This window comes from Haliotis cracherodii, unplaced genomic scaffold (assembly GCF_022045235.1).
Source record: "Haliotis cracherodii isolate W230 unplaced genomic scaffold, xgHalCrac1.p SCAF_9, whole genome shotgun sequence".
Classification (NCBI taxonomy): Eukaryota; Metazoa; Mollusca; class Gastropoda; order Lepetellida; family Haliotidae; genus Haliotis; species Haliotis cracherodii.
Window position 1 is genome coordinate 4232540 of NW_027266343.1, and position 24054 is coordinate 4256593.

The 24054-nt window shown below is 45.0% G+C and overlaps 1 protein-coding gene across 10 annotated transcripts in view; it reads right to left on the reverse strand.

The window, feature by feature from the left end:
* LOC139452129 (dedicator of cytokinesis protein 1-like) overlaps positions 1-24054 on the reverse strand; it is a 94458-nt gene that overhangs the window by 25210 nt on the left and 45194 nt on the right. For all 10 annotated transcript variants that reach the window (XM_071233461.1, XM_071233457.1, XM_071233459.1 and 7 more), the window contains 16 exons: positions 18915-19108; positions 17720-17792; positions 15554-15654; positions 14649-14707; positions 14028-14099; positions 12934-13034; positions 12711-12796; positions 11763-11919; positions 11244-11375; positions 6965-7084; positions 6198-6287; positions 4772-4876; positions 4086-4172; positions 3335-3389; positions 2122-2276; positions 357-443 (listed from right to left, as the gene is read on the reverse strand). In XM_071233461.1, coding sequence (XP_071089562.1) covers positions 357-443; positions 2122-2276; positions 3335-3389; positions 4086-4172; positions 4772-4876; positions 6198-6287; positions 6965-7084; positions 11244-11375; positions 11763-11919; positions 12711-12796; positions 12934-13034; positions 14028-14099; positions 14649-14707; positions 15554-15654; positions 17720-17792; positions 18915-19108 — 1674 coding nt within the window. The remainder of the gene's footprint in view (positions 1-356; positions 444-2121; positions 2277-3334; positions 3390-4085; positions 4173-4771; positions 4877-6197; positions 6288-6964; positions 7085-11243; positions 11376-11762; positions 11920-12710; positions 12797-12933; positions 13035-14027; positions 14100-14648; positions 14708-15553; positions 15655-17719; positions 17793-18914; positions 19109-24054) is intronic.

Below are 24054 nucleotides of genomic sequence, written 5' to 3' on the forward strand. Positions count from 1 at the left end.
ACCAAGTCAGCGAGTCTGACCACCGGATCCCGTTAGTCGCCTCTTATGACAAATATAGTCGCCTTTTACGGCAAGCATGGGTTGCTGAAGATCTATTCTATTCTATTCATGGGTCCCATTAATTTTAAGCCTCTTGTGTGCAAATAATGGTACACATGAAAAATCAAAACAAAACATGACAACAGGGCATGTAATTACCTAAATGAAGCCTTTTCAGCTGCGTACCAATTTTTCTTTACAGATCAATATTTACTGATTGAATACAAGCACCACGTTCACATCTTCTTCTGAACAGAGCACAAAAGCATCATACATCTCACATATTGAAATACTAGATAGACTGGCAGTATACTCACAGTTTCTATTCTTGTGACTGGGTACCAGCCCACGATCCCTGGCAGAGGGTACTCAGTGATCAGGTTCGTCCTCTCCAGCCACATTTTCTGTAGGAAATAAGCACAGGCTAAAGCCATAAGTAGATGGTTACATTTCCTGTCTATATATATAAGATAGTTATGCGATAAATCGCAATGAACAGAGAAGCATAGTTTATTTCACGATAAAACATTGTTCTTTCATAACGTCCTTTCTAGACATTTGAACATGCCCTCGCAACATGATGACGTATTTTGGATGACATTATTATTTTAGAGGAAAGTGTCTAGTGAGTTGTTCCCCATAGATGTAGCTGGGCAACATAGATAAACACAACGCTTGGACAACTGCATCCAAAAGTGGAAGATATATGACAATCGGTACATGACGAAAGGTACAGATAATCGATGTGAGGATCGTGAGAATATGCAGGAAATACCAAACTTAACCCATCTGTTTATAAAACGGACTTGTCCGACATTGCTGCGGTCAGATTCTTTTGAGGGAGTCATCATTATTAAAATTAAGATGACTATTTTTAAAGCTTGCACATTTGTTCATCATCCTTAAAGAGGCTGTTGATATCTCATATAAGAAATAAACGACTCATGGTTGTTGTTTATTGTACAATAACACACTGTAGTGTGACTTATTCTCCCTATACCGTTCATTTCTCAAATAAATCAGTTAAGGGTCCTTCAGTTTGTTTTGTTCTTGGTCTACCAGAATGGGGACTTTGAATTGTTCACCTGGTAATGTGGACATAACTAATGACCATCTGACTAACCTCTCCACTAGCCATACTGCTAAGTCTCTAAGCCATTCCTTGTGTCAGGCCATGTTGAAGCTGCAGCCCTACCCCAATTTTCAAAGCTCATTTGATGTTGAGCCTAGGCCAGTGTTCATGTGATGAGTGAGTGAATTGGGTTTTACGCCGCTTTTAACATTATTCCTGTTATATCACGGCGTGGCAGCTTAATGTGGGAGGAAAGCCCGAAGTGATGCAGGTCTGAGACATTTACCACTTTGGTGAAACCCACGAGCACGGGTATGGTGCTGAGAAACCTAGAAACATAATTGGGGCAAACCAGGATCCGAACCCACAATCATAGGTTTCTGGGGTCCCCAAAGGGATGCAAATCTGCACAGGGAATTGCGGCGCCTTAGACGACTGGGCCACCCGTGCCCCCTTTTCATGTGATGAACACAGGGTAGCGCTATGTATATATATGCTGAATCTGTGCAGATCCATCACATAATGCATGTGCAAACCATGTACAAGGATTCTCTGTTATCAGTTTGTTGCGACCTTTGAGTTTGATTCATCATTTTTTCAAGAGTGTTGGCATTTCTCTCACATGTGTTTAATCGCAATCATATTCGTTTGTATGTATACAATTTCCAATCGTAAAATACTTTGACCCTTAACTTATTTGGGTAGCATATTGGTAAATATTATCCCAATTCAGAGAGAAAATTGAAAACTAAATATGTTTTTCAATAAAAGTGAGTGAGTGAGTGAGTGAGTGAGTGAGTGAGTGAGTGAGTGAGTCAGTGGGGACTCCCACCTACTTCAACAATATTTCAGTCATATCCTGTGTGTCAGCTTATGTTTAGTGAAACCCCATAGGGATGCAAGTCATTGAGGTGGATCTCAGCAGTGAAGCCTATGACATGGATGTGTTGATAGTCCACGGATCATTGTCAGCTGATCCTGGCATGGCTAAGGGGAGAAACGATACTTACAGTGACGTCGCTACTGCTCTCCTCGGACCTCCTTGAGTATGTGAACTTCTCGACCTCGTTGACGCGGTAGTACTTGAGAATCTGCTCGCTGATGTGCTTGTCCACAAACCTCGGCTTCAGCTCCATCACAGGGCTGACAGCATTGATCTGAAGGACTACACGCTAAGGACAGGTATCTGTTTGTTGTTACACACCATACTCCCATTATTCCAGCATAATGACAGCATCAGAACCAGACAATTCAGTGACTGACTTTGTGAGTGAGTTTGGTATAACGCCGCTTTTAACAGTATTCCAGTTACATCACGGTGTGTCAGCTTAATGTAGGAGGAAAGCCCGAAGTGATGCAGGTCTGAGACGTTTACCACTTTGGTGAAACCCACGAGCACAGGTATGGTGCTGACAAACCTAGAAACATAATCGGGGCGAACCGGCATTCCAACCCACAATCATAGGTTTCTGGCGTGCCCAAGGAACGCAACTCTGCATAGCGAATCGCGGCCCCTTAGACGACTGGGCCACCCGTGCCCCCCTGACATTGTGAGGAACGTCCCACATTCAAAGACACACAATCAACCAAGTCGTCAAGTCTGACCACCCGAACTACGTGGCTGCCTCTTTCGACTAGCATCGGTAACTGGGGACCTATTCTAACTAACTGGGCACAAGGCAAAGTGTTCACACTTTCAACAACCAAATATGACTTTCCTTGATTGCTATATACTCAAACATGAAAGTAACTGTGATCATGTCCTCATGTGATAATAACCAGGGTCTTAGGCGTGACGAGCGAATGCTTTAACCACTAGGCTACCCGACCGCCCCATTTGCCACTGTGACCTCAATATACACGAAATGGTCTCCCTACCCTGGTGTTGTTAGACCAGTTTTCTGTGTGTAAATATTTAAATCACGTCTAAACGTCAAAAGGGCCAAGTCAAAGACCTTTACACACAGGCAGGGGTATGGTCCACACAGATTAGGGACACAATTTGGGCACATCTGAGATTCAAATCCTAACCAGCTGATCCTGGCTAAGGGACATAACTCTGCATAGCGAATTGTGGCACATTAGGCCCAGGGCCACCAATGCAACAGAAACATGCAGGATATCAGTCGGATGTTTAAGGTCAATGAAGTCTGTCGTGTTAGAGTTTCCTCTTGCTGGTGGAGTAGCTGGTTCCTACAGTATACTATGCCTACAGAAGGATACACTGCTTCGGTGACTCCCGGATGTCCTCACCAGGAGGGTCGAGAGTCTTCATCAGCTGCAACACATCATGGGCTTTCATTAAAGGTGAGGTGAAAGGGGGTATAATGTCATGTTCAAGGTTATTGCACTCATATAGCTACGTGCATGCACATGTGTGTGTGGCTGCTTGTACTTGTCCGATCTAATGCTAGTTTTATAGTGCTAGCCCTCTGAGATACCATGCCACAGTTTAACACGTATACCAAAATCAGACACAGTATACTGACTCCGAGCCGACCAGTCCTTCTTTTATCTCTTTAATGTCAATTTCCAGGTAGGGTAACAACAAGTGACATCTTTTGGGATTGAACAACTCAACTTCTGTTCTCCAGACTGATGCCTTATCCACTACACCATGGATGTGGTCGAATTAGGAGACAAACATATATTAACTCCGAGCTGACCAGTCCTTATCTTATCTCATTAATGCTGAGTGCCAGGCAGGGAAACAAGAAGTAACATCTTTTAACGTCTTTAGGCATGACGCATCCGGGGACCGAACCACTGAAGTTCCACTATCCTGGCATTTGCTGAGCCTCATCAGTTCCCCATTGAGTGAGTGAGTTATAATTTAACGTCGCATCGGCATTATTTCAGCCATATAGCAACAGATCCCCATCGCTGTTGGTTCTAAACGAGGATAGGTTATGGGAGACATATTCTGGCAGAGAAATTAGGGCAAAGTTTATATTGTGAGATTATCTATAATTACATCAGCATTTGGAAACAGGTTCTGCATCCTGGCGTTGAAGTCAGCCAGTCTTTCATACTCCTTGCCACGGTAGATGAACATCTTGTTCTGAAATGATGGGATCAGTCAGACACGGAAACATAAAACCACTATTTGAACATGGCGTGTCATGGCGTGTCATGGCGTTCAGCAGTGTCTGTTCTATGTTCCTGGTGAATAGACATACAGACACACAATCTCATTAACATTAGATCTTAGCTACCGCTAAACAAAGATCTGAGGACATCCCATTATGGGTCATGTCAGACCGACCTTTCGCGAACTTTGACCGACCAATGGAATGACTGACAAGAAGTCGACAATAGCCAATCAGAAGGCAGCTTTACAGCAGGAGTTTCAAACAGCGACTACGCCTTGAAACATATTTTGATATATACTCAATTAAATACTTAAAGACTGAACAAAAGAACATTCTGGAATGCTCTCAGCAATATGTCAGCTATGTGGCGGTGGCCAGTAAATAATCTTATCTGGTCCAGACAATCCAGTGATCCATATTGTGAGCACCGATCCTTGCTGTCAGGGTACGATGACATGGATCAATCAAGTAACTGATTCTGACCACCGATCCATTTGGTTGCCGCTTACGACCAGCATAGGTTGCTGGGGATCAATTCTAAACCGGAATCCTCACGCAATGGACCAACCTGTAGGAAAGATGGGAAGCCAAGTCCGTAGTAGCCGACACGGAAGTACTCCGGTTCCGGGCGCATCTCCTTCATCACGCTGTCATAGAGATCTGCCTGCTTCTTCTGTGAACAAAACACACAAACAGCATGATGAGCAGGTTTTCAAGGCTCTTGATAATTCTTTAGCACTGACTATTTACTCACCTTATCATTCTCAAGAGAGATTTCTTTGGGTGAGTGAGTGTGTTTGGTTCTACGTCGCTTTTAGCAATATTCCAGCAATATCACGGCGGGGGACACCAGAAATGAGCTTCACACATTTTACCCATGTCGGGAATCGAACTCGGGTCTTCGGCATGACGAGCGAACGCTTTAACCACTAGGCTACCCGACCGCCCCTGATTTCTTTGGGAATTTAACATACTAGCATTCCCAGGGTCCAGTCTATTGTGAGTCGACATTTTCTAGAATAATTCTGCTTACGATGCTGTTACATGTGACTTCTAGCTGGCATCTGTTCATGCGCTGCAAAGTGTGTCACATGTCAGATAAGCTCGAAACAACGATTCAGCAACACTCTGCTTTACAGTAGTAGTGATGCCTTCGATCAGTAAATATGGATCCATAAAGACAGTCAGGTATGCAAGTTGAACAGGCAACATTGGGGTAATTAAACACAATGTTACACAATTGGAATTTTACATTTTTTATTCAAGATTTTATGGGTTAAGGTAATCTATATTGCATATTTTACCCATCCTCCCGAGGCAAGAGAGGTAACTGACCATAAAAGTCCAGTTTCCACCCTTGCTGAACTAGGCTGGTATTATGGAGTTACATTTTGGCTGTGCTAACGAGTCTATGCATAGTCCAATCAAAATCGCGCACCGAAATCGAAATCCGGTTCGTAACCTGTCGTGCAGATTTCGATCGATTGCAGGATTTGCAAAGCATGTGCACCGCCAACTTGTTGTCAGCAGATATTTTCCAAATCTTTTCATGTTTATAAATCAAGGTGCTCACGTGATTTGATGCATTTTGCGATATAAGACCCGTTTTATCACAGTTTTGATCTTGTTTATCGATCAGATCGTCCTGACTGGGCGCCACCATTTTGTTTGAAGCAAACGCAAGTGATACAAGGGGTATAATCTGATTGGTCAATAGGAGAGGCTTAGAAGGTACATAACTGGTAATAGCCACTGGTGGCATTACGATCGAGTCCAGTAATTCCAGCCTAGTTTGGCAAGGATGGAAACTGGACTTTTAAAGTCAGTTCACTCTCTTGCCTCGGGAAGATGATTTTACCCAACACACAGGTTATCTGGAGATCTGTGTGTGTCTCTGTGCAGCTGCCATTGTGCTATATGCATTTCAGTGCGGGGAGGATCTAAGCCCTAGAAACTTGCAGGAGTCAGTCATGATAATTAGTAAAAGTATTCACCAGAATGAGGCTGAGATTGGGGTAGTCGATCAGCTCCTGTTCGTACATGCGCGCCATCTCCTTGCACAGCTCGATGCCCTTCTCCCACATCTTAACAAGAAACAGAAACCATGTGAACACAAGAACAGGTGGCATCTATCCCACTCTCACTTTGTAAGCAATAACATTGTGCGTGAGGGAACTAGGAGATAGGTGAAGTGAAACGGGGTTTAACATCATATTCACAGTTATTGCTCTATACAGCGACGTGCATGCACGTCTGTGTGGCTGCTTGTACTAGTCTGGACCAATGCCAGTTTCATGGTGCTAGCCCTCTGAGATACCATGCCGCAGTTTAACATGGATACTCAACACAGACAAACTATACTGACTCTGAGCCGACCAGTCCTTGTTTTATCCCCCTAATGTCGAGTGTCAGGCAGGGTAACAACAAGTACCATCTTTAAGCTTCTTTTGGTATGACGTGGCCAGGAATTGAACACCTCAACTTCTGCTGTTCAGGCCGATGCTCTGTGCATTACGCCATGTATGTGGTCAAATTAGGAGACAAACATACTGTGTCTACAATGTAGAGCGAGGTTAAGTCTGGAGTGAGTGAGTGAGCATGGTTTTACGCCGCTTTTAGCAATATTCCAGCAATGTCCGGCGGGGGACACCACACACTGTACCCATGTCGGGAATCGAACCCGGGTCTTCGGCATCACGAGCGAACGCTTTAACCATTAGGCTACCCGACTGTCTGGAACTGACTTTGGGCCTGGACCTACCTTGCCCTGCTCAAAGTAGTTGATGATGTCATAGTAGAGCTTCTCCTTCAGTTCGCGGTGTGTGAGGCTTTCCTGGTACTTGTCGTTCTGCAACATGGGTGGCAGAGACTCCTCCGTCCACTGAAACAAACACGTGAAAACACCAAACGTTATCCTTCATAGTTCCCAGTCTATCATGTTAGTAATGTTATTAAACACTAGTTTATCGTGATGTCTTATTGATTTCAATAGTCTCTGATAACCTCCAGTGATTTCTGTAATTTAGTCATATATACTGTAATTTAGTAGAATTTTCCTATTCGGAATATTCTATAAGTAATACGTTACCACTGTTATACCGAGGCTGTTGTCTCCCACAACTGCTGCTATAGCTAAATCTACCACAGAGATCTCAATTACCTCATGCAGCACGTGCGTAGCCACCTAGCTGCCATGTGACACCCTTCACTCTTGTCTCTTGCGAGAGCAAGTGCTCGGAGGACGGACGGGCGGGCATAATTGTCAAAATACAAATGAGGACAAAACAAACAAAAAGCCGCCTCACCTGTGCTGTGAGTGCACTGGTTTGCAGGACCCCCACTCCTGTACCCACGGCGTGGGAACATTGGGGACGACCCAGATTGACCATCATGCAAGGACTGACGACTGCGGAGTTTGGAATTGCCCTGGACACACCCCCTAGATGACCGATTGTGCCGCGATCAGCGGACCAAGACGGTGCACCCCCTCCACGTCTTCATCAGAAACCTTTCTGAGGTAATGATTGGCAAAAACCTAGTCAGAATGCCAGTAACAACCTCGTAATATTCTGTGAACAGAGATATTCGAGTGTAGGGCAAATGTTGCCGATAACGCCCTGATCTCGTGCGGGTTTGACACCGCTACCAGTAACCCCTGAGACACGATAGGGTTACACGATATGAACAGACGGTCACGCCCTTGTCTACGTTCATTCGAAGCCTTAAGATAATACTTAAGGGCCCTAACCGGACACAGTGCTCTGTCCTCAGTATCAGCAGGATGTAAGATTTCTTTGAGTGATCTTAAAGTGCATTCTCTCTCCGTTTGGCCGATTCTCTGATTCTTGGCGATGAAGCCCATGAGCAGGCCCAGGCGGACCGCTCCTTCTTCACCGCTATCGAATCGTACCTTGGCGACATCGAGTGCATGAATTTCAGATACACGTGCCGCCGTGGCAAAGGAGAGGAGAAATGCTGTTTTCCAAGTCACATGCCGGAATGAAGCACTATGCAAGGGTTCATACGGAGCTTCCGTAAGTGATTGCAACACTAGGGAATGATCCCAGGCTGGTGCCCGAAGGCGGCCCTTCTTAAGATCGTGCTGTTTGAAACCCTTGATAATACCCCGTATCACCGGCTCTTTGGAGAGACTGGTACCCATAGCAACGTCCCGTACCGTAGCAACGGACGAGACATAGTTGGCAATGGAACCCCCGGAGAGTTTCCTGGTCTCTCGCAAGTGAGACATGAAACAAGCAATATCCTGCACAGATACCTTATCTGGCGAATGAATGTGATGTTTACAACACCACTTTGTGAAAATAACCCAACGTGCATTATACACCTTCTGGGTAGAATCACGATTCATACTAACATATGCCCCAGACGCCCGACGAGAAAAACCTTTACTCCTCAGATGCTCGGTGACAACATTCATGCGTGCAGATTGAAAGGCCCTGCGTTTGGATGAAGCTGACAGGTGTGAGGGTGGATCAAGAGATCCGGTCTCACAGGCAGTGGAAGTGGCGACTGCGTGGCCTGGGCCAGCAAGTCAGGGTACCACTATCTGTTCGGCCACATGGGCGCGATCAGTAACATTCGACAGCGAACTCCTCGGAGCCGGCTTAGAATGTGTGGTATCAACGCTGTCGATGGGTAAGCATAAGCGCCCAAGCCCATCCAGTCTAACGCGAGAGCATCGTGATCGATGGCCCTCGGGTCCGGGACTGGTGATACAAACAACGGGAGTTGATTGTTAAACCGTGTTGCGAACAGGTCGACCATTGGACGACCCAAACGTTCGCACAGTCACTGAAACACTACTGGGTTCAGCATCCACTCTGTGGGGCTTGGATCCTGAGGCCTCGATAGAACGTCGGCCAGTACGTTCTGCACACCTGGGATGTGACGGGCGCGTCCAACCCTGAGGCAACCAGATACGACTGGCGCCGGAGAAAATGGCACGTGCCGGAAATAAAGGCCGAAGCCCCGGCAACGTACTCCAGGGAAGCATTTAAACCGAGCAGGCAGTTATAAATGCGCTGGTCTCGGTCCGTGGGAGAAACTTCGACCAGACTGGCCGCTGCAGCCAGGTATGTGTCTCCGTGAGACATTGCCAGCATGGAGTGTCGAGCGAGGGTGTCCAGCTGCTGCAAGGTACCTTGTGGTACCGTGGCAGCCGGTGGGGCATGGACACCCAAACGCTCAACATGGGCTTCCGCGATAGGACCAGCCTCGGGAAAGGCAAGGTCATGCACTGGGAAGGACCCTTTCCTCCACGACGGAGAGACCCCGACCGGAGGCAGCCGCGAAGGCCTTCTCCAGGGAAGGCTTAATCCCGCGCAGCAAGGTTGATGCCGGGAAAGCCTTGTCGGACGACTCGTCGTACACCTCAAAGGAACCCACGGAGCCGTGGATTCCCCGAGGTATCGGCAGGGGCTTGGGCATGTCCTCGAAGAGGTCATAAACCATGGCCACGCGGTCCTTAACCAACAGTTCGGGGGAAGGACCGGTGACCACAGCAGCCGCCGCTGTACCGGTGGACCCCGCGTCCGACCCCGCGGCCACCAAAGAGGCCGGGGACGGAACAGGCAGCGGCCTATCCTGAGATAAGGCCGCCAGCTTGGAGTCCACAAGTTTAGATAACAATGCGGCGACGGAATCCCCGGACAGTCCAGGGCCGCCAAGGGATCCGCCGCAGCTGAGGAGGTGGTACCCGCACTTGGACCCCGACCAGACGAGCCGGCCACCACAGGGGTGGAGACAGACTGGACGGACAGTCGGTAACGCTCAAACTCCGCAGGCCCCAAACCTTCGCACCGGGTGTCCCCGCAAGGAACCCTGCACCGCGGGCAACGATCGTGGGGATCCCGGGACGACAAGAATTTGCGGCACACCCCGCAACTCCGAGGAGCAGGGGTAGAGGGGGTTGAAACCGGGGACATTTCCATGTCAGACATTGTTTGATTCTATGAACAAAGATCAAAACATGGTTACAACGCAAGCACCACAATGATTCACAAACGAGCATTTTCACAAGAAAATAAACAAGCAATGTGAACATATAACATACACATATAACATAAAGAGAAATAAGTGATGTTAACCCCCAAAACATACAAGAACAGGGGAAACGTAAAACACAATGTGCATACGCGAACCCCGCAAGTATAGAGAAAAAAGGGCGGGAAAAATTCTCCGTTTGGCGGGAAAATTATATCCAAGCGTAGCTACCGCAACGCCCCATAAAAGCACAGTTTATTAGAGAATAAACTATAATAAATATCACCGAATATTCGAGGAACGCTTCAGCAGTAGGATACATGTCTTGCTAATGCAAGCGAAGGAGACAAGAGTGAAGGGTGTCACATGGCAGCTAGGTGGCTACGCACGTGCTGCATGAGGTAATTGAGATCTCTGTGGTAGATTTCGCTATAGCAGCAGTTGTGGGAGACAACAGCCTCGGTATAACAGTGGTAACGTATTACTTAATGTAATTTACATTGTTTTGTACTAGTGAGTGATAGAGTGAGTGAGTGAGTGTTTGATTTGTTTGTTTGTTGTTTTACGCCGCACTCAGCAATATTCCAGTTATATGACGGCGGTCTGTAAAATAATCAAGTCTGGACCAGACAATTCAGTGATTGACATCATGAGCATTGATCCACGCAATTGGGATTGATGACATGAATCAACCAAGTAAGCGAGCCTGACCAGGGTGAGTGAGTGAGAGTTGGGTTTAACAGTATTCTAATTATATCACAGCACGTCAGCCTGAAGTGCGAAGACAGCCCGCAGTGATGCAGGTCTCAGACGTTTACCACTTTGGTGAAAACCACTAGCATATGGGTACTATGCTGAGAAACCTAGAAACATAATCGGGGCAAACCAGTATTCAAACCCATAATCATATCTAACCAGGAATCCCCATGGGGTTCAAGTCTTATGTATGTATCAACACTTGATGCAGGGTATCGTGGGAGCCCTACAGGCAGACATGTGTTATGACCATTTAAAAACATTTGGTATGATAAACTCACTTGAAGGAGCTTGGCGTATAGCATCAGTGTGTAGGCTGCCTCGGTGAAGTTGTCGCAGTCAAGGTGAAGGTCACACAGCTTGTGCAAGTAGCGGATGTACATTTCTTTCCGATTGATGTCATGGTAGAAATCCTGCAGTACACATCATGGCATCTCAAACATGGCAATCACAGAATTGATTGCAGCATACATTCCCATTCAGGTTGCAATCACATATTATGAGACGAAACAACCTGTATAAGTAACAAGCATGTCAGATAATGCACTAAGGCTAGGACAAGTCCAAATTTACTACCCGGGTACCCTCCACCCTATTGCCCGACCCTAGATGGGTACCCCACCCAGCCCTAGAATGCATGTAGTAATAAACAAGTAATTCACATCAAAGAATAGGACCCAAAACTGGTATTCTAACTCAGCAGATCCTGGTACAGATAAGGGAGACAACTATGCATCCCTCAAAGCAAGTGCCACCCTGCATTGTTACGGCCATGTAATGTACAAGGAGATGAGACTGACCAGGAGGTTGACGATGCAGCTCATCCGGTGCTCCTTGATCTCGTCCTGGATGATGAGGCGGTACTCCAGGAGGCGCTGCAGCAGCTTCCGTATCGTCTCCACGAACATCAGACCCTGGTCCCGCATCGTAGAGTGGCCGCTACACAGCTGCTTCAGACTGGATGGCAAGGGGGAGGGGGTTGGTTTAATACAGCTTTAAAATACACACCAATGTATGTAGTTGTTAAACGATACAGCAAGGTCATATGATACGTATCAGGATACATGGGTCACAATACGTATTGCGATATGCATATTTATGCCAAATTACATGGAAACTTGACAATAAATATTTCAGAACATGTTCAAAAGGAAACGCTAGCTGTAGACACATGTTCGTAGTGGCTAATAGTAGTGAACATGGGATGCTAATTACAACACATTTTAAGATATTTGACTGTGAAAAACACTGGGTGGTCACTAAACGATATAGAGGAAAACGTATTGTGTTTTGTACAGACACATGAAAACGCATGATGCAATGGTGTACCTCTAGTTATATGACAGAGCTGTATTTCAGTAATAGAATGGCGAGATGGCACTTCAAAGTGAGGGGGTTGGCTTAAAACGGCTTTAACATTCACGTCAGCTATATGGCATGCTGAATTTCAGTAAGAGAAAAAGGATCCAATGTGAAATTAGGTCTTCAGCAACCGATGCTTGTCGTAAAAAATGTCTAACCGGATTGGTTGGTCAGACTCGCTGACTTGGTTGATGCATGTCCTATGGTTAGTTCCCTTGCTTTGATGAAAGCTCATGACGTCAATCACTGGATTGTTGGTCCAGAATTGATTATTTACAGACTGCTGTCATATACATGGAATATTGCTGAGTGCGGCCTTAAACAACAGACAAGCAGTAATAGAATGTCGTGATATTCAAAGTGCATAACACTCTCCATGTACTCACATGTCGTACACCAGCTCCATGTACTGCTCGTCTCCACGACCACCTTCCACCAGCGCGTCTAGCTGTGTGATCATCTCATTCTCAACCTAAACAGGCACAAGAAATCAGGGAAATATAAATGCAAGTCTGTGAACATGATTTAATCATAGGAAAGGCAAACCAGAAAAGCCTCTTCATAATCATCATGTTCAACACTTCCCATCAACAAATGTTGAGCACTGACCTGGTTGAAGTTACCCTGCAAAGACTTGGATCTTGGAATAGGCTGGGTGAATTCACACTGCATCATGTCGAAGAAGATGGGGATCGTTGCTTTCCTCAACTCTGCAGCAAGGAGACCGGTACCAGGATGTGAATCAGATATCACGTATGTGAGTACATACGAATACATTCTAGCCTTAAACTTTGGTTCATTAGAAATATTAATATAGTAAAAAAAAAAAAAAAAAAAATAATAATAAAAAAATAATAATAATAATAATAATAATTATTTACAAAATATGATGTCATTACAGAAGAAACATGACATGCAGCTTCCTCAGTCTGACACTTTCACAGAAGAAGTTTACAGCAATTTGGGAGAACTTAAGAGCATGGTCCAAACAGAGAGATCAAAATTCAAAATATCGAGAGAGATAAAAAAAAATAATGGAACATATGAACATGGACCAAATTCCATTACATTTTGGGGGCGGTGGGGTAGTTTAGTGGTTAAAGCGTTTACTTGTCATGCAAAAGAGACCTGGGTTTGATTGGGTACAATATGTGAAGCCCATTTCTGGTGTCCCCCCGCTGTGATATTGCAGGAATATTGCAGGAATATTGCAGCATAAAATGATAGTTACTCACTCATTACATTTAGAACATAAACGTCTGAGTGATAAATAGGTTGTACAGTTAGGCACAAATGGGCAATATGGATCATCATGTAGAGTTTGATGAAGTAGGAGGCACTTCTGCAGATTACTTACCGGTACATGATACTTCTAGTATTTTGTCAGAGGATCAGGAGTGGGCTTATTGGAGATAAAACATTGACTACAGAATGTTTTACATTATCAAGACTGGTGCACTTACCACTTTCTGGTAATACATGGACTACAGTATGTTCTACATCATCAAGGCTGCTGCACTTACCACTTTCTGGTAATACATGGACTACAGTATGTTCTACATCATCAAGGCTGCTGCACTTACCACTTTCTGGTAATACATGGACTACAGTATGTTCTACATCATCAAGGCTGCTGCACTTACCACTTTCTGGTAATACATGGACTACAGTATGTTCTACATCATCAAGGCTGCTGCACTTACCACTTTCTGGGATCAACGTCATCTCTAGTATCGGCCCCACCATTTCCGGGATAAACTGCATCTTATTTTGACCTGAAAAATGTTCAAGAAATATGAACCTGTAGCAGACAGTCAAGATTGTAAATCCTTTAACCTGAACACACAGTGAGAAACTTATCAGGCCCCTGGCTAGCAATTGGGGAAAATCTGTCATTTTAAAGCCTTTTCCTCTGTATTGGTCCTATTATCAGTGATATACATTACACCTCTACAAAGACATAGCATTAGCTATATATATATAACTGCTTGAATTGGGAAATGTTTCATTCAAATTTGGGAATTTTTACTCACATTTGCAGCAGACTTAGGGCTGAACATCAGCTCTAACCAGGTCTAGATAAATCCTTGCTAAAGTTTGCTCACTGAAGCATCATCAATGTTTGGTGCATTGTCACACTAAGTACTGAAATCTGTGATTTGAATGACATCAACAATGCTGTCCGGATGATGTAAACAATACACTGGAGTGTGTGAAGTGATATTTGCACTAGTGCACATACAATCTGAATGAACTTGGTTATTTCCTACCCCATGGGTAATGAGTAATCGTTTGTTGTCAGTTTTTAATTGATCAGTTCTCACCAAGTTTGAACCACATGGCCCTGATCTCGAAGCCTGTCTCCCTCCTCATGTCCTTGTACCTGAAACAGATGGTAAGATTATCCCAGTCATCCAGAGCGTACAGGAGGCTACAAGGTGAATGGGCTTGTGCATCATAACATGGAAGGTCAAGAGGTTTATGTTTCGTTCGCAAAAGAAATAATCGCTCTAGAATCACATGTCAGGAACAGACATGACCACGAGTGCGTTCGTCTGAGACCTGAATCTAGAGGGAATAGTGATTTTGTAGGAAAAAACACACTGGTCCAAAATGATCAGTGCACTATGGTAGTTGAGAAATAACGGAAATATTTTTATTCAACAGTAGTTATTCACAATAGTTCACAAATTTAAGACTTTTCAAGACATAAATCAAATTTAAAGGCCTTTTCAGGGCAATTTAAAATTCAAAGTCTGCTCTAGGCCTAGAAAATGTACTAGAATCTGTACTTTACTGAGAAAGTGTTATCCCAAATATAACATTTGTTACATTTGACCACTTTCTAAATGGCATTGTGTTTTCATAATTTTCGGCAATGCCAGTTTACACTTGTCAGACAGGGTACACAAAGAATGTGATCTAGGCTACCAGTGGGACTTTCATTTTGAGGAAGCCTTGGTGGCTGAGTGGGTTAGATCGCTGACTTTGTTTCCTGGCGATTAGGGGTGCCTCACCCTGGCAGAGTGGGTTCTAATCCTGGATGGGACTAGAATCTGTAATTTACTAAGAAAGTGTTATCCCTAATATAACATTTGTTACATTTGACTACATTCTAAACAGCATTGTGTGTTCATGATCAAGGCTGGATTGACTAATTCAGGCCTTTTTAAGCCTGTGTGAGCCTTGGTACTAATGTATGAGACATATGATAAGATATGATTTGTACCTGGATATGATCTTGTGTCGCTTGGAAGGAAGACAGTTCTCCAGTTGTAGAGGGTCCTGGATGAGGAACGAGATTGTGCAGTGGAAGAAGTTGTTCCATAGCTGAAACAACAAATCAACAAATTGTCAGCAGCTGAAGCAGAACCCGAGGCATCTTCCTGACATTTCTAGTTCATCATCTGTCATCCTACAGGTACTGTCAAGAAGACTAGCAAATTGACAGTCTTGACATCTTGATTCGAGTACTTCAAACATCATTTTGTTTGTCGACCATACCTTCCACTGATCAAAATCAGGAACTGTTAAGAATGATGACCCTAACTACACAGAAACAATGTCACACTTTCACACCGGGCACCAAACAAAACATTCGACTAGACTAGTGAGCTCTAGGTGAGTTTATCACTGTGTGTGGGTTGGTCATTCGTTTAGTGCATGTCTCTCCCCATGTGGACGGTGAGGTGTTTGCTGATTTGGGTCTGTGTTGTAGTTCACAGCCAGTTTCGGGTTATGGGGAGTTGCCTCCCTTGGTGACTAAATGAGCGGTTATTACACGTTTGGCATGATTTGCCAAATGTCTATGTGGATATTGTGGTATGTGAATAGACCCATGGGTGCTGAGATTCCTCTTGTGTATTTTAAATAGTAATATATTAATGGAAATTTAAGGTGGATTTGAAACAGAACCACTGCCACGCAAATGTCTGGGCCCCGTTCCAGAAAGTGATCATAACACTAAGAGGATCGTAACTCCCATACTTAAACATAGACCTACAAAAATCTTAGCGCCTATGATAGCTTTGAGGAACGGGGCCCAGGTGACAATACTGGAACGGTAAGTTACAATTTGAAGTCACATTGGCAGTATCTCAGACATGTGGTGACGCTTCTAACCTCAGTCTGGCTTTTTTTCAAATTGCATTAAATTGTGGAAGGCAAATCGCCCAGGGATCAAGCTTGATATACTCTGTGTGTGGCTGTGTATCCCAGCATACATTGTTGTTGTCAACCGATCTCACGGGTTATATGGTGTGATGTACCCTATGATGCAACATCACACCATATTCCTCTCGGGGTCAGTTGATTTATTCATACAGGTCCGGAATATATGGTTTTATACAGGTTCTCCTACACCAAATCAGAACCAGTTTGGACAGTGCGGTTTTCATAGGGAGCCTTCAGTGCAGATCGAGAGATATCTGCAGGCTGTGATTGGAGGATATTCTGTAAGATTTTTATGTCTTTCAAATGTACATCCATCCAGTTATTAAAACTGACCATGTTTTCTATATTTAGTACTGTCTTTTTCAATATGATGACTTATGCTGAATGTGACCACAGCTATTTTCAAGTAGGTGACATTTGGTGCGAAGCTGGGGGTGGTGTGTTTAGCTTCCGGTACTCGGAGAAGGAGCTGGCTAAGCTAGTCATTTTTATTTTTTTTATTGTTGCTCTAGGGCCAAACTGTGCACACACATACAGGTAATAGCTGTTGCATGCTTAGTTATTTAAAAAAAAATCATAACGTTACTATAGAAGTCTATGGGAAAACATTTGGTTGTGTGTAACCTTTACTCCGCTTTTAGCAATATTCCAGCAATATCACGGCACAGGACACCAGAAATGGGCTTCACACATTACCCATGGGGTAGGAAATAACCAAGTTCATTCAGATTGTATGTGCAATAGTGCAAATATCACTTCACACACTCCAGTGTATTGTTTACATCATCCGGACAGCATTGTTGATGTCATTCAAATCACAGATTTCAGTACTTTGTGTGACAATGCACCAAACATTGATGATGCTTCGAGTTTTGTTATTTGTGACTCGAACAATGATGCAATTATGTTACTAGATTATCTAGGTATACCCTTGCTTATACAATAAACTTTCAACTAAAATAAAATACTAATTACGATAATATTTATCGGTTCCCAGTTGACTTTACGAGGAATTATTTGCAAGTACAGTTAGTAGCAGACATGTATATTTTTGTGTCTACATATGTGTAGCAATTATTAGCCTGTATTATCAAATACACTAATCAAAAGAAGTCACACGGCATGACAGATTAACTGTAGTAATAAGAAAGAATCGGGTGGTCCCTTACTTCTTTTCAGCAGTATACTTTCAGCATATTCCGAGATATCTGCCTCGACTCACCTGTTGTTCAAATGGGCTTGAGAACTTGTCATGGATGGTGTTCGCAAAAAAACGCAGTGCTCGTAGTATTATGCTGGAAAGATATCAAGTTAGCTTCTCATTAGTATTCAAATATTCCAGTATAACACCAAACTAGAACCAATACAACCATGTCAAACAGAAATGAACAAATATCATAGCAATCATAAATACATCCAACCAGGACAATCCAGGACGTAAACGGTTCTTGACACAACTGCAAATCCCAGAAACCTCCTGATACTATTTCATTAGCATAGAGGTGTCTACATTCTCGATACAAGTGAGCTGAACAACTGGACCAGCACACCTGAATTCATCCCGAAAATGAACACTTTTAAAAGTTTCCTGAACACCCGGCATCGATACCAAAAAAGGTGCAGTATCGAGGCTATCATGGGAACATTTGTATTTGTGTGTGTTTTTTTCCTTTTCTTTAGATCAAAATTTCCGAATCAGGAACAGAAATTTCGAACAAAAGACTGTACTGACAAAATCAAGAAGAGAGTAGAACCAAACTGTTTTAGGAACCCTGGAATCTGATTGACTCAAAAACTCATGCTTCTTTCATTTTGATGAAGTTACCAGAAGGGTTGTCAGAACTTATTAACCTATTGGCCGTTTGTGTAACTCGATATGGAGTTTTTGAAATTATGGTAACACCTCGCAGGAGGTATTGCAACGATTGTAACACCTCGCAGGAGGTATTACAATGAACCCTTGATAGAACAAAACCTATGAACAGCCTACGAGACCCAAGGGCAGATTTTGTGCCATTGCGAGACGCATGTGCATATTTCGCAGCGTTGCGAAACCCACTTGCTCAGGTCACCAGTTTCATTGAACCGAGTTCACGACTGCAGGCTTTATTTCATCTCCGATACAGGTTATACATATGAGAGTTTTTATTACAGTTATTTAATTAAAAATGTTGTCTATGCGATGAGTCGGTTTATAAGTTGGACAAACCATGTCTCCTCAAGATTACTAGAGATTGTAAACCCTCACATTCGGTCATAGGCTCCCTCGGGACGTTCCCTCATGTGAGGGTTTACAATCTCTTGTAATCCCTCGGAGACATGGTTTCTCCTACACTTAACACATTGAATCGGATCAAGAGTTCTGAAGGTAACAAACTGTATCCTGATACGGGTATGTCAGCCATCTTTCCGTGTACCTATTTTGCAGCATTATCATCTCCAGCCAGTTGGACGGGTAGACGTTGCGACTCACGAGGTCGCGGAATACCATCAGAATTTCCATCAGGAAGTCCAAAAGGTCAAAGGTCGTCGGGAAGCTCTTGATGTAACCTTGGTAATGATTTTCCGACATCTGACGAAGAATGCTCATCATGACTGCCACACAGTTGCCCTGGAAACAATGGACATCCCAGATGTTACTATAGCGACAATGACTGACGACAAACATTCAATCCTTTCCTTCTTCGATGCCGCTGAAAATCAAGCAGAATTAAGTCACCAAAATCATTATCGTGCAACTGTGAGCAAAGCAAAAATTTTCAATCATAACAATAGTTAATATATTTTATAATAACAAATATCAACAATTAAATCAATTCCTAAAGTGGAAAAAATTATTTATACAAATGATGCATCATGTTACTTTCTCGCTACAGAAATAAAATTCCTTTCAACTAATCACTCATTCATAGTCATTCTAATAAATTCTTCTTCTTATCAGTTCTCTATGCAAGTCCTCACACTCTGTTACACATAGGAACACGTCACTGTACATTGTGGTAACCATAGTTACTGTACATTATGGTAGCCATGGTTATACTCTGGTGTTGTACCATTGAGGCTAGTTTTACTTCTATCTTACAACTTGCCTGTAACTGTTTTGGATCTCCCTTTGAGAAGCAAGGACAGAGGAAAGAGTCTCATAATTACTATTCCAATGTTTCATAACCAAGAAACTCAAAAAGAAATAAAAAAAGAAGAAAAGAAAAAATACCCCAAATACTTAGAACTCAAAATACAAATTTTTGCCAAAAAAACAGTCACGGAAAACTATTTGCAACTATTTATAGTTTTTTATATTTCATATGTAACATATAAAAAATATTCAAAATATTACATCTAAAACAGAATTTAAAGTTTCAAAGATATTGTAGCATGATGCCATATCACAGATGACTAATCACAAATCCTCCTTCATTACATATAATAATTAATTATATTTCATTCATCACAGACCATTCATCACACACCATTCATCACTGACCATTCATCACTGATCATCCATCACTGATCATCCATCAAAAATCCCCCTTCATTACTGATAATTTTAGTAAAATCTAAATATTTTTTACATTTGTATACTTATCCTGCATTACTCCGTATTGCATTTACTGCTGTCTTTGACAGAGTGACGAACTGTGTGAGATCCAGCTGCTGAAGAAAGTTGTCCCAACCAGCTCAGGAGGCAGCGCCCTCTCACAGTCGGCACGTGACCCGGAAGTCATGACGTCACACAAAAACACATAACTGCTTTAAACATAACATCTGAAACTTCGTGGGGAGGTAGCGTAGCGAAAGGGAGGGCACTTAGACTTCGTAATGCAGGATAAGTATACAAATGTAAAAAATATTTAGATTTTACTAAATTTTTTAACTTATCCTGCATTACTCCGTATTGCATCTTTATCAGACGGCATGGCCGGTGGGCATACCTGCAGATGTGAACCATATTAAACCCTCGTCAAGGTCCGATGAATCCGCACCGCATACAAGTGATGACCGGAACATCTACGACCATTCCTGTCTTCAGGAAACAAGAGTCGATGCAAAAACGAAACGCCCGAATAGGTAACCGAAATACAATGAGGCGTGTTGCCAAAATATATAACTTACCGAAGAGCGAAAGCGAAACGCAGTAGAGCCCTCTAATCTGAGGCGATAAACACCAGAGAGTTCGACGGGCCCCGCTCGGGGAATCGAAGAATCAGCGGCGTCGGCGGCAAAATCTACGACCAATCCCAAGAGCGAATGCGAAACGCAGGATAGCCCTCTAGGCTGGAGGCAAGGAACACCGGTGAGGTCGACGGGCACCGCTCAGGTATCAGAGAAGCAGCGGCGTTGGCGTCGGCGCCGGTGTCCACATCTACTACCATTCCTGTCGTCAGGAAACGAGAGTTGATGCAAAAAGTAAAACCCGGATAGGTGACAGCAATAGAATGAGTCGGGTAACCCAAAACTAAAACTGACCTAAGAGCGAATGCGGAACGCAAGAGATCCGTCTCGTCTGGGGTGATAAACACCAGAGAGGTCGACGGGCCCCGCTCAGGGTATCGGAGAATCAGTGGCGTCGGAGATAGATGACCTGTTGGGCTACAACCAGGGACCAAAACTGTGAACGCCGGCGACAACTTTCAAGGCTACATCACGGAAGTAGTGGTTGGTGAAGGCGGTGTCCGATCGCCACGAACAGGCTTCCCTGAACGACTGGATGGAACAGTATACCGTGAAGAACCAGTGTAAATACGATCGCCCTGATCTCATTTTATTTCAGGTGATAGCCTTTGGGGGGAGGGTCCAATCCGGCGGCTCATAAGCTTTAAGGATGACCGTCCGGAGCCACAGGGAAAAGTATTCCGGCTGACCAACGACTGCGACGAAGGGGAGACCGGCAGAAAAAAGGTGTTTCCTAGACTTGCGGCAGTCTTTAGATCGTAGAATAACCTTCAGTGCCCTTACTGGGCATAATGACGCTCATCCTCATCCTCGGCACCCACACTGGACGAGGGGGGAGGGGACAAGGAATGATCTATCAGGCTGTCCTGGGAGTTGAGTCTTTACGCTGACGTCCCAGTACGGTCCATGATGAACGGCGCCCTGGGTACCGCATTCGAACCGGGCACGGGAGACGTCGAGGGCGTGCTGTACATGGACTCGAGCGGCAGTAGTCAAAACCAGTAGAAACACCCGTCTTCTACTTAAGGTCGTAGAAGGAAGACGAGGGGAGTGGTTCGAAGGGCGTTGAAGACCACATTCAGATCCAACGCAGGCGGTCCGAACTTGGCCTTCAGGTCTTCAAGACTGAACGAGCGCAGCCAGGCCCGTAGGTCGGGAATTTTCGTCTTTCTCCGATCGTCCGGGATGGCCAGAACGGAGTAGATGGCGACCAGGTGTGTGGGGGTGGTAAGCCCTTCAACCGACGGGTGCTACGCAAGTACAGAAGGAACTGATCCAGGATCTGCGGTGACGCTGTCATCGGATCCTGGTGTTTGTCAGAACAAAATGCCTGGAACAAGCATCATTTATCAGCATACAGTCCCCCTGTAGATGGACGGTGGGCTGAAGCAATAGCCTTGGTCGCTCAAGCCGAATAGCCCTTGGCTTTCTGCAGGTGTGTCAGGCGTGCAGACGATAACATGCGGGTATGAGGGTGTGGCAACAGACCGTGTGGATGGAGCAGAAGGTTGGACCACACCGGAAGTTCCAGGGGTTGTCTCTGGGTATGTTTCGGAGGTCGATAACCCAACTTCTGGCTGACCAATAAGGCGAGACCAAAGTCAATGGCAGGGGTCGAGTGGCCTGGATCTCTGAAGAACCATGGGAGGGAGAACCGGAGTCGGAAAAGCGTACACGCGTAATCCTTCTCAGGAACGATGGAAGGCTTCGACTGCCACAGCGGTCGTATCCGGCACAGATGGAATGGAAGACGACAGCTGGCCACATTCAGATATGAGGCAAACAGATCTAGGGTTGGGGTGTCGACCGTTTGACATATTCTGGCCCGAGGCGCCGGAGAGCGTGAGGCGTCGGAGAGCTTGAGGCGCCTGGAACGCCGAAGATGGTGATTCTCGGGGGCGCCGGTCGAGTTTGTAGCGCCGGGAGAGGGGCGAGTACTCTGGGTCCGCAAACACCACACTACGGTGACGTCGTCAGTGGACACGATCAACAGGGCGTGACCGAGAAAGCACTGTCAGCAAGCGACGTCCTGGATAAGCCTTTATCTCGAGGCTGTTGCTGTGCCAATGGTGTTGATCTCTGGATCACAGGTGGTCACAATGTGGGCTGGTGTGGGCCACTAGCCACTGACAAGGTGGCAGGGGTGGTAGTCAGCAACAGGGGTCTGCGATTGCGTACCGTCGGTACGATTCGGAAAAAGGTGTGATCGCCTGCGAGCCAACCTCAAGTAGACGAAGTAAACCAGCTTCACAATCGACCGCCGGGGCATCGACGTAACCGGGTAGTAGGAAGTCGAGGCAATATGGCCATTGCACGAAGTAATGAGATCGTTTTCATCCCTGAAGCGGCGTATAAGTACTCCTGTTCTTATATCGAGGTGACGATGGAGGACGACAACACGATACGAGGCAGGTATGCAACAGGGGTCAGTGGGACGGCCGAGGGACTTTAAGTATCAAATCGACACTGTGTCCGGTAGTCAAGGCGGAAGATAGGAAGGTGTCGTAGTCGAAAAGATCAAACCGGACGAAGGAAGGCGATCTTTTCCATCCCTTGAACGCCTATAGGCGCTATCGTTCTTACAGCGAAGGGTTGATGAAACAAGGTTCCTCGTGACAGCCGTGTTGGTAGAGGAGGTCTATTGTTTCCAACATCCGTGCATGGATGGACTGCGACAGGCGCCTGGTTGAGTGGTAGCACCAAGCGTACAGGTAGACATGGAAACCAATCTGTAGAAATACATGGCACCCCTTGCCATGGTAAGTTGACCTAATTCCGGTCGGAGTTGTTGACAGTCCGAGTACTTGACACGTGACATGTAAATCACACTGCGCAGTAGCCGAGAAAACCGCCTTGGAGTCGGAACTGAGGTGCAAACTCCACACACAGACAATCCTCAATGAACTGCGTGAGAGACGATCAAGTGGTGTACCCGAGTTTTGCGATAAAACACGGAACCCCATGGGCGTCGTGGAAAACCCGGTGAGCGCCGAGGAAGAGTCTCTTTCAGGAACGCTGGCGCTAGGGTAGGGTAGAACAGCGTTGGTGTCGGCGATGTCGACGAAGTAAACTCTTTGTAAGTGGATGTCGTCGTCGAATCTGATACAGACGCTGTTCACATGACGCTCTGTTTCGATGGAAACCCGCAGGTCATCTCTCCGGAATCATAGCGCTTTAAACGACGGGATTATGGATAACGTCTCAGTGGGCAAGTTGAATCAGACCAACTGTCTATTGGTTGAAAAGATTCCACCCAGGAAGTAGAACGATAGTCACGATCCCGAAGACCGACGGGAGAGTAGCGACAGGAGCGGCGACAGTTGTTTCACCATGCTTCTCCGTGTGACGAGTTATGAGACGGCAGCAAGAGAAGAGGGCAGGGGC